Source organism: Dromaius novaehollandiae, chromosome 10 (genome assembly GCF_036370855.1).
Source record: "Dromaius novaehollandiae isolate bDroNov1 chromosome 10, bDroNov1.hap1, whole genome shotgun sequence".
In the NCBI taxonomy this organism is placed as follows: Eukaryota; Metazoa; Chordata; class Aves; order Casuariiformes; family Dromaiidae; genus Dromaius; species Dromaius novaehollandiae.
Genome location: NC_088107.1, coordinates 749,311 through 763,130, shown reverse-complemented (window position 1 = coordinate 763,130; position 13,820 = coordinate 749,311). Strand labels below are relative to the sequence as shown.

The 13,820-nt window shown below is 54.7% G+C and overlaps 1 protein-coding gene across 3 annotated transcripts in view; it reads left to right on the top strand.

Moving 5' to 3' along the window:
* The window catches only part of FRMD5 (FERM domain containing 5), a 127,306-nt gene that overhangs the window by 105,429 nt on the left and 8,057 nt on the right, over window positions 1-13,820 (top strand). For all 3 annotated transcript variants that reach the window (XM_064517796.1, XM_064517795.1, XM_064517797.1), the window contains exons 8-12: window positions 3,666-3,754; window positions 7,859-7,922; window positions 8,846-8,937; window positions 12,815-12,889; window positions 13,351-13,419. In XM_064517796.1, coding sequence (XP_064373866.1) covers window positions 3,666-3,754; window positions 7,859-7,922; window positions 8,846-8,937; window positions 12,815-12,889; window positions 13,351-13,419 — 389 coding nt within the window. The remainder of the gene's footprint in view (window positions 1-3,665; window positions 3,755-7,858; window positions 7,923-8,845; window positions 8,938-12,814; window positions 12,890-13,350; window positions 13,420-13,820) is intronic.

Sequence of the window (13,820 nt, the reverse complement as noted above, 5' to 3'; positions counted from 1 at the left end):
TCAGCTGTGCTGATAGCCCGATGCTGGGTGTGTGACAGTCGCTTAGGGAAAGGGCGGTGGGAGAGTTGCCGTTACCTTTTCCTATTAGCTAAGAAAGTTCACCCAGGACGCTTTCTGTTTTCTGACCGGAATCCACATTGGTGTTCCTCTCAAGAGGGATGGAAACAGCAAGAGAGATGCGATAAAATAAATAAAGATCAGTTCTAGCTCGGGGACTTTTACCAGGCTGGGAGGATCCGGGGCGACCTGCTGCAGGAGGCCCAGGGCAGTGACGCACGTAGGCCTGAGCAGACGGGGCTTCTGCCGCGGCCCTGGCCAGCACCAGGAGACACCGGTACCAGCTGCGGTGCTCCGACCCCGTCGCTTGCTCTGCCGGACAGACGTGGCAACACGTTGGGCAGAAGCAGGGACTGCACGGGAGGAGGAAGCTGCTGCTGGGAGGAAGGTGCAAAGTTGCTTTCCCTTTACAGAGAGGCATCATGAATTTGGAGACAGAAAGGAGAAGTTACCTTATGGGTTAAAAATTATCTCCTTTTTAGCATACTGGCTAGATTTAGTTATGCTTGGCTAAGTGCGTTAACAAGAAGTCTTGGACCGAACACACCTCCCTCAGTCCTTCCCACCTGCTGCTGATCTCAGCATGTTTCACCTCGGTTTTGTCAGTGTGCCAGCCACGCAGGAGAGATCTAATTGGACCAGCGTGGTGGTGGCTTTGAAAGATGCCCAAGGAATCCTCTTTGCTGGAATCTTTGCCGTGGGTTTTGAGTTTTTGTTCAGGATTTTGTTTCTGGAAGTGGAGTGCCCCCGGGGTGGGGAGGGTTGCCTGCTCCTGGGCTGGTGGCGGGGTCTGTGCAGATGTGCGGGTGGCAGTGCCCTGCGTCCCCAGTGCACCTGCATCCCCGGAGCACCCTGCATCCCCGGAGCACCCCGCATCCACAGTGCACCGCGCATCCCCGGTGCACCCTGCGTCCCGGGTGCACCCCGCATCCCCGGTGCACCCCGCATCCACAGTGCACCCCGCATCCACAGTGCACCGCGCATCCCCGGTGCACCCCACATCCTTGGTGCACCCTGCATCCCCGGTGCATCCCGCATCCCCGGTGCATCCCTCATGCCCAGTGCACCCTGCATCCGTGGTGCTGCGGGAAGAGGCACTGCTGCTGCACCTTGCTCCGCTGGGCTAGCGGGGCTGCAGCTTGTTTGTAACTACCTGGGAGCAGGGTACTTCGGAGAGTCAAGAGTTGATAGTAGAAGAAAAGTGAAAATTAAGCCTATGCATCTTATCACTTGCAAGAAAACCCTTTGGAAAGGCATCGACTGTTAACTGGCAAAAGAGTTTTATGGACAAGCAGAAATCTGGGAGCTGTCAGCAGTGCCCCCTTTACCGAGTTTGTCTGACTCTCCTTGGGCTCAGCCGTCACAGGAGGAGACAGCAGGACGCCCAACTGCGGAGATCGTATTCGTTGTGTTAAACGATAGCCCCACAACCCCAGATCTCTTTGCAACCCGGCCTGGTCCTGATGGCACCCGAATTCAGCGCTCTGGAAGGAGCATATCGCTCCTCTGGAGTTCCTCTGCTTTTCCTTTCCTGAAAGTTTTCCAGCTGCCTTAAACATCAGATGTGAATCAGAGCAACATGAAAATCAGGCTGTGCTGCACAAAAGTGTGTGTCATTCTGAGCTGCCCAGAGATTTGGTGACTGACAGGAATCGTGCTAACCCACAGATGGTGCATTTAATATTTAAAACATTTCAGAAATGCTGGACTGAATTCATGTTAATGCAGACCGTTCCCTTTCGGTGACTTCTATGTTTAGCTTCCCTTTCTTTTTCTAGCTTATCAGAATTTCTTTATGTTCTTCACGTTTCGGTCTCGATGCCACGCTGGAGGCCCTCGAGCAGCTCTGCAGGGCGGCCGGTGTCGCTGGGGCAGGGGAGGTCGGGGCTGGCCCCGTCCCTGGCGGCACGTGGGGCCGCGGCAGCAGCCCGCAGGCTGGGGAGGGAGCCGGGGGGGTAAAAAGCGCTTTGGCCAGCGGGGTCTGGAGCTGCAGAGGTTGGCTGCGGTCTGCTCCGGCCCCTCTTCTGTGCACTGTAGACAGCAGTGCTGTCACTGGTAAAGAGTAACCTGGTTTCTGCAAAGACGCGTGGAAATCTTTCTTCTTCCTCAAGACACGTCTGTTGCATCTCAGACATGATTAGTTTGGGGATTGATGTCTTGCTTTGTGCAGGATACTGGATTGAGGTTCAGGGCTCTTTGCTTTTGGCCAGTTACCCTTGACAGATTAAGACGGATTTTGATCTAATCTGGATTTAAAACCAATTTGCTCACTACTCAAATTCTGAAGATCTAATCAGGAAAACTAGCTCCCTGCGCAGCTTGACGTGTTCCAGGTAACTGTCTGTACGCAGTGAGCCTGGAGCACTGGGCTACAGATGTGGAAATCAAAGATCAAAGCCAATGTCTCTTGCCTCCTGGTTAGATCGGTGACTGCTGCATCAGGGGAAGCCGAGGGGGAGAGCCGTAACCCTGAACTGAGAGATGAAGGAAATCCTCGACTTGCTTTGGTCCGAACCGGGGCTTTGCTGTGGGAGAGATGACAGATGGCGGCTGTAGTTCCACAGTAGAAAGCAATTTAACGTGAAAGAATTGACCTTGTTTCTATGCTATCGGTTTAGGAGGTTTCTAATACTTTCTAAGTTTCCACTTGCCCCAAGATGCTGTTATTTCAGATGTAATTCATAAGCAATCCGCGTGACCCAGGCTGGGGTGGGCAGGGCCGGGCCTGGGGCTCCCCCGGGTCCGGCTTCTCCGGTGGGACGGGGTGGCCGGGTCCAGCCCCGTGGCTAAGGCAGGCTCTGCACGCCGGTGCAGAAAGCCGTGCACGCTGGGGGGAGGCCTGGGCTCAAATTCTATGTCTGCTTTTTTGCCAAATGAGCCAGAAACGCCATGTCTCGTGCTGAGCCGTGAGGTGCGGATTTCATTCAGCTCAGCATCCTTCTAGGGAAATCGGAGCGTGGGTCAAACACCTAGTGTCTGAACAAAACCCGGAGTGAATCTGAACAACTATCGAGCAGCCGCAATTGCTCCATAACACTTTTGAAATTCAGCGTTTATCTGTGTTTTGCATGAGCACCCATACAGTTAGCAATAGCTTCCCTGGCGTCTAGATGTTACGATTAAATTAAACTGCTGGCTTGCTCTGTACGTGACGCTAATTACTGGTTTTAAACTGACTCGATGCTGGCCAGCTGCACTGGCTATAAACGCCGTGCCGAGATCTGAGGGAGTCAAACGTTAAACAGGTCTTTATTGTTTTGCCGTCTCATTATTAGTGACAGAGTTGGTGGTATGCAGGGCACTATCTTCATGGTTTCGTGCTTGCTGGTGAATCGATAGGACTGCTGGAGCTGGGAGTTATATTGCCTTTTTTGCTCATTAGTTCTGCTGGACCAGCCTGTTCTTTGTGCTGCTGCAGATTCCTCTATATATATGTATATGTATGCAAGACACCACGGTCTAAATAAAACTGTCAAGAACGGTTCTGTTGGCAAAATTAAAGCTGAGGATTCATTAATGCCACCTAATTTAGGGCTGAGGATTGCTATTGACTTGTAAGCTTTGCCAGCTCTGCACCGCTGCGATGAGAAGCTGTTTTTGTGTTCCAGGACGTGTCAGGAAACGCGGCGTTTTTGGCCTTCACTCCCTTCGGTTTCGTCGTTCTGCAGGGAAACAAGAGAGTTCACTTCATCAAATGGTGAGTCCCCCTGACTTTGCCGTCTCGCTCCAGTCCGTCTTGCTTGTTTTAAGCAGCTCCCGCCAGCCCGTTTGTCCTCTCGCACTCGTAAGGTTCAGGAGGGGACGTGGTGGAGGGACGAGCGTTGCGCTCGGCACCGGCCGGGGGTGCTCCCGGGGCGCTGGTGGCCCCTGGTCCCCCCGTGGTGCCCCCGACACCCCGGTAGAGCTCCCGCTGGGTGCCCGGGTGATGCCAGCGCTGGAGCCTTCCTCGGGTCACGAAGAGGCAGCGGTGGGGAAGAGGCTGCGTGGCCCAGCGAGGGATGGGGCAAGCGCGGCTGGGTCCCCGTGTCGTAGCTGGGGGTGCAGGGCTCAGCGCCCAGCCGGGAAGGGGTGGGAGGAGAGGGAACGGAGGGAGCTGGCGCTGCAGGTAGCTGGAAAAGCCGTTGTGTGCCCAGCCCGCGTTTGCACCGGCACCCCCTCGAGCTCGCACGCCCGTTTCTCAAACGCCTCCGCGTTAGGTTAGAGGGATGCTGGGCCCAGGGAGGCCTGTGCCAACCCGAGCCGGTTCCCGTAAACCACCCTCGCCCTGAGCATCGCTGCGCAGCCCAGCAGTGACGCTGCAGAAAGCCCCTGCGTGACCAGTGCTGCCAGCTGGGCCGAGCGGGGCACGTGGGGGGGGTTTCTCAGCTGTCGTGAGTGGGGCTTTTCCCTTTCTGGCTGGGTTCCTGCCCAGCGAGCACCTCACAAGGGCGTCGCAGCCTGCTTGGTGAAGGGCTCCTGGCCCCCCTCGCGCTCGCCTCCCTGCTTTGCCCCCCGGGCCCTCGGTGTTGCTTCCCCTGGACACGTCTGTCTCGTACGCGGGCGTACCTCCCGCGTCGATGGCCTCGTCGGCGCCGTCCCATCCGTTTGCGGTTCTCCGGGCCGTCCCAAGATGTGCGTGTCCTGACGCTAGCGTCCCGCCTCCTGGCCCTTCCCACCTGGCTGGTGTCTTAGCAGCGCGCAGTTCTGCGGCCCTTTTGTAGGAGCACGTGGAAGGGGACAGCAAACAGTCGGGTTTGTGCCAAGCAGCCCACGGTTAAAGCCCCGTGCATGGCACCGCGATGGGCCCTGGTAGGCCCGCCGGCTCCGAGCGCTGCTCCGGATGGACGCGCCGGCCGTCGCAGGCTGCAGCCTCCCTCCGTAGCGCTGCTGAGCCCAGCCCAAGCCAGGCTGGGGCCCTGCAGGGAGCCGGGTCCTTCCCCTTCCCCTTCCCCTTCCCCTTCCCCTTGCCCTGCGCGACACCTCACACCCGCAGAGCAGCTCGTGCCGTGCGGAGGTTTCCTTCCTCTTTGGAGAAAGGTTCAGCTGCTGCTTAAGGAGTGGCTTTTTACGGATACGTAGAAGCTCAAGAAGTCAGATCAGAGGCCTGGAGAATAAGGTGCCTGGTGCTTTGGCAAACTGCATTTTGAGGCTGAAAAATGCTTTTAAGGTCTGTTCCTTAATGACACAGGTCGCTACGTGCAGGTCATCTGAACGGGGATGAACCGAGCAGGCAGTACGTACGAGAGGCGAGTGCTCTCAGGGCACTAACGAGTGGCTCCTCGTCGGGGCCGCAGGCCCGCGTGTGTTAGCCTGGTCGTGCTCTTCTCCCATGCATGCCCGTCGCTCCCTGCACGGTGGAAGAGCTGCAGAGCAGCGTCCTTCGGGTCTGGGCTGGGTTGGTGGGGGATCCTGTGAGCCACAGCGCTCTCACGCAGAAATCTTTGATAGCATCGTTAGCGTCAGCTTCCTTCGAATGTTTGTAAAAGATGGCTACACGTGTTAATAGTAACATGAAGCCATTCGGGGGGGGCTCAGGGAGGTATCTTCAAAGACTGCAAAACTGTGCTATTAATCGGTAAGGAGGGGCTCCTGCATGGTCTGAACCACAGGGGCGAGATCGTAGTTCTCCAGCGAGCGGTCACACCTGGGCAGCGGCGACCTGCAGCTCCGAGACACTTTCCCGGGCTGCCGTTGCCATTTTGGGGGCTGTGTGATTTGCCTCCGTGCAACGCAGACCTCATATAACCTGGTTTCTGAGCCACTTCCATCTGTCTCTCTCCTTTTCCAGTTTCCACTGCTTCAGAGAATGACATGACTATGAGATCTTCTCTTGCCCCCAAAGATGGGGGGGGCCAGGGCACAGCATATCTCATTAAACATCACGATAGTGGCTCGTGGGACAGAATTTGTGGCTTTCTGGCAAATAAATTAACTGCAATTTATAACTTCCTTTGAGATCGCCACGTCCGTGGGCACTGCCCCACTGGGTCTGGTCCTTCCCCCTCCAGCCCTGGAGTGCCAGGCACGTTCGCTTAGCTCATTTAGAGGCTGTCTTGCCTGGTTTGGGCTTAATGGATTTAAAAATTGGCTTGAAGTCAGCATGGTGGTGTCAAAGTGATCCTAGGCAAGGGTGAGATCATTATGTTCCTGTTCGGTTTAACTGACCCAGGACGAGAGGAAGTTTGACTGAACAAATTTAACTTTGTGCGAGTTAAACGGTCCCTTCCGTCGTGGTCGCTGGGCCGTGTCAGAGCTCTGCACGGTTTGCGGGGCTGCAGCAGGTCCACCGCACACAACCGCTCTGTAACGAAGCAGGCCCTGTCGTTCTGGCCATTTCATTACGAGACCTTTCCTTAACTCCTGAGCTCATCGTTTGCGTTTGTGGGTTTCCACAGAATTGCTCAGTATAGCTGATGGCATTGACCATAAAATACAGCTGTTCTCAAAAAAAATGAGGTTGCTCGCCATCCTCGCCCTTTTACGTCACCTTCTGCCCCTTGAAAGCCTCCCGCTGCTTCTGCCTGGGGGGGACTTGTAGGCACAAAACTGGGTCCGTGCTCTGTTGTGTGTTCGTGTGCTGTAAACCCACATTGCGGAGTTTCCGGGAGTGGATGTCACTCACACGTGGTGTGCATTCGTTTTGCATTTGCAAAGCCCTTGCTGGCGTGTTCGAGCGGGACGGGTGCTGCGTGTCAGCGTGCGGTGGCCCGGCGCGCGCCCGTCCGCGGTGTGCGCTCGCGGAGCGTGCCCTTTGCCTGACCGCCGTGCTGCATGAGCTGCTGGAAGTGGGTCACAGCTATGGAATGCAAGTGCTCTTCGGCAGTAATTTGTTGAGCACTCTGGAAAACGCTCTGTGTACAAACAGACATGGCAGTACCACGTAAAGGAAAGAAACAACTCCCATCCTAGCCGTGCACAAAGTATCTGTTAAACTTGGAGAGTTTTCCGAGACACGAGAAAGGAGACTGCTCTTTCTCCTGCAGCCGGGAAGCCGGGTCCCCCGGCGCTGGCCGTCACCGTGCTCTCCCCAGGGCAGGGGGGCTCTCCGTAGGAAGGGTGGCCCAAGCTGAGCGTAGCGGGTGATGTGCAGTTACGGTGTCACTTCTCTTGCTTTGTACTCTATCCCGCTGTTGGTGTATCCCAGTATCCTGTTTGCCTTTTTTACTGCAGCCATACACTGGGCTGATGGCTCCAAGGATTTTTCTACAATAACCCCTAAGCCCCTTTCCTGGTCAGTACGCTGCATGACTGTTCCATGTAATATGTACTCTCTATATTCGGTTTGTTGCCCCCAGACTTATTATTTTCTGCATTTGTCTGCATTAAACTGCATCGTCCGTGTATTGGCAGAGTCACCTGAAAGCCGCCCCCAACCCCTCTGAATCTGGTTGCATTGTTCCTCATTCTTTGCTGTATCTCAAATTTTGGCCTCATCAGCTAAGTGTGGTATCTCACATTTGATATTCTCATCCAGATAGTGCACATATGTTATAAGCAAAGTTCTCCAGTGACTCTTGGACACCCCACTGAGAATCACGCTTCATCCTGAGATGTTCCCCTTTTACAGCTGCTGGTTTCCTAGCCAGGAGTCCACTTATCACCATGTTACACTTTCGATGAATTGAAAAAAAATGTGGTTTTGAAACTGCTCCAAGTGCCATCCTTAAAATACCTATTAACTTTGAGCTTCCGACAAACAATTTGGCTAAAATTGTGCATATTACCTGATCCAGTTCCACTGTGCGGGGGCCGTGCATTAGCGGTGATCTGCTGGGGGTGATGGGCAAGGCAGCCTGGCACATGCATGTTCTTCTCCTTTCAGGAATGAGGTGACCAAAATGAAATTCGAAGGAAAGACATTTTATTTATATGTAAGTCAGAAAGAGGTGAGTGCATTTTCTTATCTTGGGGCTTACTGAACACAGACTTTATCTTTGCTTCAACATGTTAGCTTTTCAATGCATCTGGTAGGAAGGCAGCCGCCAGCGGTGCCAGCTTCTGAATTAAAGCCCTGGAGTCACCGTTGCTGGGACGCAGGCACAGCGACATGGGCTGCAGCCCGGGCCATCCGCATGAACAGGTGCCCAGGGCCTTGCTCTGCCCCTGGTGCAGGGCCCGTGCTGTGCCCCGTGCCGCTGCTTCCCCGTAGCCTCAGTCGTGCTGGTCTGGGTAGCAGTGGCGCAGCAGACCCGTGCTGTCACCGCGCGCTGCTAGGGTCAGCGCCCTGCTGACATTGCAGCCTTGATCTGGACGTTAAAGCATACAAATTCCGGGTTTAAAACAATGCGGTCAGTAGTCTGGTGTCATGCTAGTCTGCAGTGAACAGAAGCCTTGGATCTCAAGTACGCAAGATGTCTGCAGGGCAGAGTTATGTGCTGGACTTAGGATTTTATACTTACACTTATTTGTAATCACCATCCAGCTCCATCAGGTCAAGCTAGCTAAATCATTCTGAAGTTCCTGGCTGAAGGTGGTTAACATGTACACAGCAGCTAAGCAATCACCATTCTTTTTTAAAATGTATTTCTGGACACTCAGAAATGCAGATAAGCTGGGTGTCAGTGAATAAAGTGGTTAGCAGGTTACTGGTGTGCTTGTCTCCCCATCAGCTGTATTAGGTGCTTCTCCAAGGGTGTCGGCCAGTTTTTGAAAGTCTTCCATGTCTTGTGAGTGGTTTTGGAGGAGGGTTTTCACCGTATAAATGCAGTTTTTCAGCTCTAGCAGCCCTGGCATCCATCCATGTTTTCAACCTTCTGCCTATTGGTCACCACTCACTTGTTTCTGTATGGACTTCCTTTTTTTTCTGTAGGAAAAGAAAATTGTTCTTACATATTTTGCTCCAACACCAGAAGCCTGCAAACATCTCTGGAAGTGTGGGATAGAAAATCAAGCCTTTTACAAGTAAGTGCAAGGACGTTTAGAGGTGTGTTTTATTTTGTATTATATAGTCCTCCATGGGTTGATGTCATGCCCCTGTAGCAACCACCCACAGAACATCCGAGGGCCAAATCAAGGTAGCAGGGGCTCAGACGTCGGTTCCTCTGCTCCTGCCTGCAGCTCGCTCTGCCGTGGCCTGCGGCGTGGGACCTCCGTCCTGGCGGCACTGGGACATTCGGCAGCTCCCAAAAGTGCCCTGCGCCGGCACGGGGAGCCGCTGCCCCTGCCGGGCCCCTCCCTGCCCTCCCCTGGCTCCAGCAGAGCCGGCCCTGCCCAGCGCTTAAACGTACGGTGCTGTTCCATTGGCAACCAACTTTAATCTGGGGATTAAGCCTTTAATGCTAAAACTGGCACATGTTCTGTGCACAGCGACAGATATATTTTAGCATGTTCTCTGTTAATTGCGATGTCTTGGAAGAGCTAGTCCGTGTGTGAAGACGCTCAGCTGCCCGTCACAGCTGCAGTCCTGGGAGCTGCCTGTGCTGGTGGCCGTGAGGGTCTGTGCGGGCGGCAGAGAGGCTGGTGCTGAAGCTCAGGGAATATTTTCTGACCTCATATTCAAGGATGGGTTTTCCAAATGGCTTAGCATGGATCTGTTTGTGCTGAACCCAGTGCTGAATTTCCCACTGAAGTCAAACCAGTGCCCTGGAGTGCTTTTGCAAAGCCTGTCCTACAAGCTTTTAATTGTAAACACTCAAAACCTCCAGAAATAATCTAATCTGTTTGGAAACAGATTAATTATTTATGTAAAATGCTAAAAGGATTGGGGAGGTGAATTTACCGCAGACAGTTAATCTGGGCTGTAGCTGTGTTACTGAACGGTTCCTGCAGATGCCTCCGCAGTTGAGGCACCGTCCTTGTTGCCATGTACAGAGAATTGGATCCAAGGAATTCCCATTTTTCTGTATGCTGAGCCACTAATAACCAAAGCTCTCCTGGTGCAAATGCAGCTGAGGCAGGCGCTGCGCAGAGCCAGGGGCAGCCAGAGTGAGTCCTGGCTTCCCCCAGCACGGAGAGGGGACTAATCCTGCGAGCGGGGCTTGGCTTGTGTCCCTAAAGCCCCAAGGACATCAGTCCTTGGATAAAGTGCCTGCATTCATACTCTCTAGTCTGCAATTTCTAAATAGCTCAAAGTAACAGAAAGTGAGTATCTGCAAAGAGCTAGGAGCAGGGAAGGTTTTAGAGTGCAATCACTATTCTTTCTCAAAAGATGGAAAACTGTGGCTCCATTGTTTGTGCTAATCAAGCCAGTTTTCTGTTCTGTTCCTGTTTGACTAATCAGGCTGCCTCGAAACGGTCAGATTTTAGAGTAGAGCAGGTTGCAGGATGGGTTGTGGACTAGGCTGTCTACCTAAAAATCAGGGAGCTATCAGGTGGAACATTTTGGTTTTACCATACTGCTCTGTATTTTGCTTAAAAATAGACTGCTTTGTATTTTATAATGAGTTTTATTTTAATCAGCAGGATGTAAGATAAAGCATGCAATGTATTCTCTTTGGGAATACTGCAATCAGCAGCTGCAATCAGCAGGTTTCATTTCTCATTATATTAACATGGAATGAAATTGCGATATTGCTTTACAAATCTTTTTATGATTAATAATGTTGGTAAATTACCACTGGATTAGGCACCTGGTAAAATGGACTGTGGACTCAGTCGAAGCGCTGAGTATTTCTTGCTCTATGGGATAATGGTTGATTCTCCTGGGATGAGGAGGACAAAGTGCTGTCACCGCCTGTGTTTTGTATATATTTCTCACCAAAGCTGCATCCAGAAACGTGCAAGTCTGCAGGCTCACGGGGGGTGATTTGCACATCTAGACTCCCTCTTGCCCTTTGCGGTAAAGGTGGTGGGAAGGATTTTAGCGTACTTGATAGCTTCAGCCCACCGCAGCCCCGGAGCGCGTGCTGACGTGCAAGGCCCGCGTCCCCGGCGGCTGCCAGCCCCTCCTGCGCCGTTCGTGCCTGCAGAGCCGGACCCCATGTCCCCATGTCCCTGCTCTCCTTGGGCAAGGACCAGGCCAGCCGTCATCAGCAGTTTCCTAGTCACAGCACCTATCTTAAAATAGCCTTATCGCACCAGACTGCAGAACAAGCTCACGCCACCCGCTCCCCCTTCCCTGAGCTCCGGCGGCGTTTGAGCGGTAGCCAGGGCTGGGGCTCTCCTTCCGCCGCTGCAGCCCTTGCGTTGGAAGGCGTCGTTTTGTGACAGGTCTGCCCGGGAGCTTGGGGGACGGCTGAGAAACGGGTCTGCTCCGGTGCTCGGCAGGGAGGCAGTGCTAAGGGAGCAGGGCTGCAGCGCGGTAACACGGCAGTTCAGGTGCTTGCACCCCGCTAGCCCGTGCCACCCCAGCTCCGTAAGCTGCTTATTTTCTCCCTGATTGCGCTATGCGTCTCTGAGGGTTTGCTCTTTTCATTTTGCCTCATTGCCATTCCCAGGCAGTGTCCGGCTCCCACTTGCTGCTGCTCGGAGTCACATCGGGCAGGGTCTGCGTGACCGGAGAGCAGCGGCACAGTGTGACGTGGCTGCAGCTAGCGCTGGCTCTTTGCCTTCCTCCTCTCGTTAGCTCCTGCTGCATAGGGATAGCTCATTAATAAAGGGAGCTGTTTCTGCGATCCGTGGGGCAGTGCCGTCTCTCCGCTGTGCCAGCTCCCCGTGGCGAGGATGTCCCTTACAGCAGTCTCCTGTCCTCATACGCACGGTCACTGGGATGGGGCCAGCAGGCCGTTTGCATGCGCGGGGTCTCATTCTGCACGTGCCAGAGCACAAGCTGCTGCCTCCTGAAGTAGCTGCATTAGCAGAGACTTCTTGTGAGAGCAGCGACGGGTGAGCACGGCAGACCTTAGTAATGAGCAACGCGCTCGCCAGCGAGCTCCTCCAGCCGGGGCGCGGGGATGGGCGCACGGGACCTCGGGGAGGGCAGCGTCTCAGCTGAAGGCAGTGATGTTCCTTGCGGGTTGTTTGGGCTGCAGTGGCTCCCAGGAGAGATCGATGCTCGGAGGATTTCCATCATGATGGTCCAGCCAGGGGCTGCTGTCTTTCATGCCCTGGGTCTGGCTGGACCCGCAGCTGGGAGGCTGAGAAGGAATCGGGGACTCCGGAGCCTCCCTGCACGTGAGGAAGAAGTGATGCCCCAAGAGGCTGCTGCTGCGGTGGGGAGGGCTTCCCGGTCGGGAGGGCTTCCCGGGGCGATGCCGGTGCTGGCCTGCCCGGGGCTCGCGCACAGCCCTCTTCCGTGCGGGGGGAGGCACCCCCGGGGCCAGCCCGTAGCCCTGATGGTGTTCTTGGGCCGTGCAGGAGCAGTTACATCTGGAATTTAGCCTGGTACTCCTCCAGCACATCAGCCTCTCTCTCGGGGGGGGGGGGCTTAGGACAGCAGACTCCAGGGTTAGGGGCCGTTTGACGCGGGCTGCAGACCCCAGGACTGCTCGGGACTCGGTGGGAGCTGGTGCTGGCCATGCAGGGTGCACGGATCGGTGGCACCCGTGCACGTTCGTAAGCCGTCCAGCTTCCGTGCCCTTTCTCCTAACATCGGAGCTCGGGAGCTGAAAAATGCGTCAGTCCGGTGGCTGCAAGTGGTTCGCAGAGTCCACTGAGGGAAAACACACCAATCTCATCTATCACGCACGCCGCCCGAAGCCACGGCGGTCGATACTTTAATAGAATCAGCGAAACAATCAATACTAATCACTGGCAAAGTATATTAGAAATAAAACCACCCGCAGGCCGGGGCTGCTGCTCGGCTGTGAACTGCGGCCAGCCAGCGACCTTGGGTCCCGCAACGGCTCCGGCCGCGAGCGCCTGGCACGCCGCGTTCACGCAGCTTCCGATGCCGTTGCAGGTTGGAGAAGTCAAGCCAGGTCCGGACCGTGTCCAGCAGCAACCTGTTCTTTAAAGGAAGCCGGTTCCGATACAGGTAAATAATGACAGTAAGTAGCAGTTACTGCATATATTTTCGGATGCTCTTTTGGCTTGGGGAGCAGTTTATGGCTGCATTAGTTAGAAGACTTTCTAAAGCTCCTGCTGCTGTGGAGGGTTCTTACATCGCAGCGTTGGCAGCTGAATGAGGCCGTCATCTTTGTTTTCTGTTTCCTACTGACATTCCTCTCTCCGGCCCCCTGAGCTGTGGCTCTTTGGGGCGGCAGGGCTGGAGAAGGAGGGAGAGAGGATTTGGGGATGTTTTGTTTGTTTGGGGTTTTCTTTTGATAATAAGGAGCCCCCAAAGTGGCCTGTGCACACCGGGATGAAGTAAGGAGCGGGCCGTGCTCGGGGTCACGTGTGCAGTTTGGGAGCTGCTGCTTAGCGAGGCAGGGAGGTCTCTTACCTTGCCGGTGTTACTTCACGTTGTCACTGCTGCTGTTCTTGAACTACCTGCAGTGGCCGGGTTGCAAAAGAAGTGATGGAGTCCAGTGCCAAGATCAAGCGGGAACCTCCGGAAATACACAGGTGAGAGCACCTCGCCTCGAAGGGGGCTGGGGACCTAATTCCCTCGGGCTTCAGAGGAAGGCAGTAGGACCCTCAATGCCTTCGAGGATCTGGGCACGAGTGCACCAGTCAGTCACGTTTCGTCAGCCTAAGCCCTGGGAGGACAGCTCAAGTAGGATTTTATGCAAGCTCTTTCTTGTTTGCCTTCTCCAAGCTGCAGAGGAGCTTGCAATATGGGGTGCCATTAGCTGGATGGGTTCAGATACGTCTAAGGAAGCAGCCCAGTACGGTGACCAGCTGCTTGCACCCAAGTGCGGCTGGATTCCTGAGCAGGAGCCAGTGCTGGGAGCGGGGCTTCTTCCACCACAGCGGCAGTGAACGAGGCTGCGTGCAAGCCTGGCCTCGCCGAAGTCGCGGGGAGC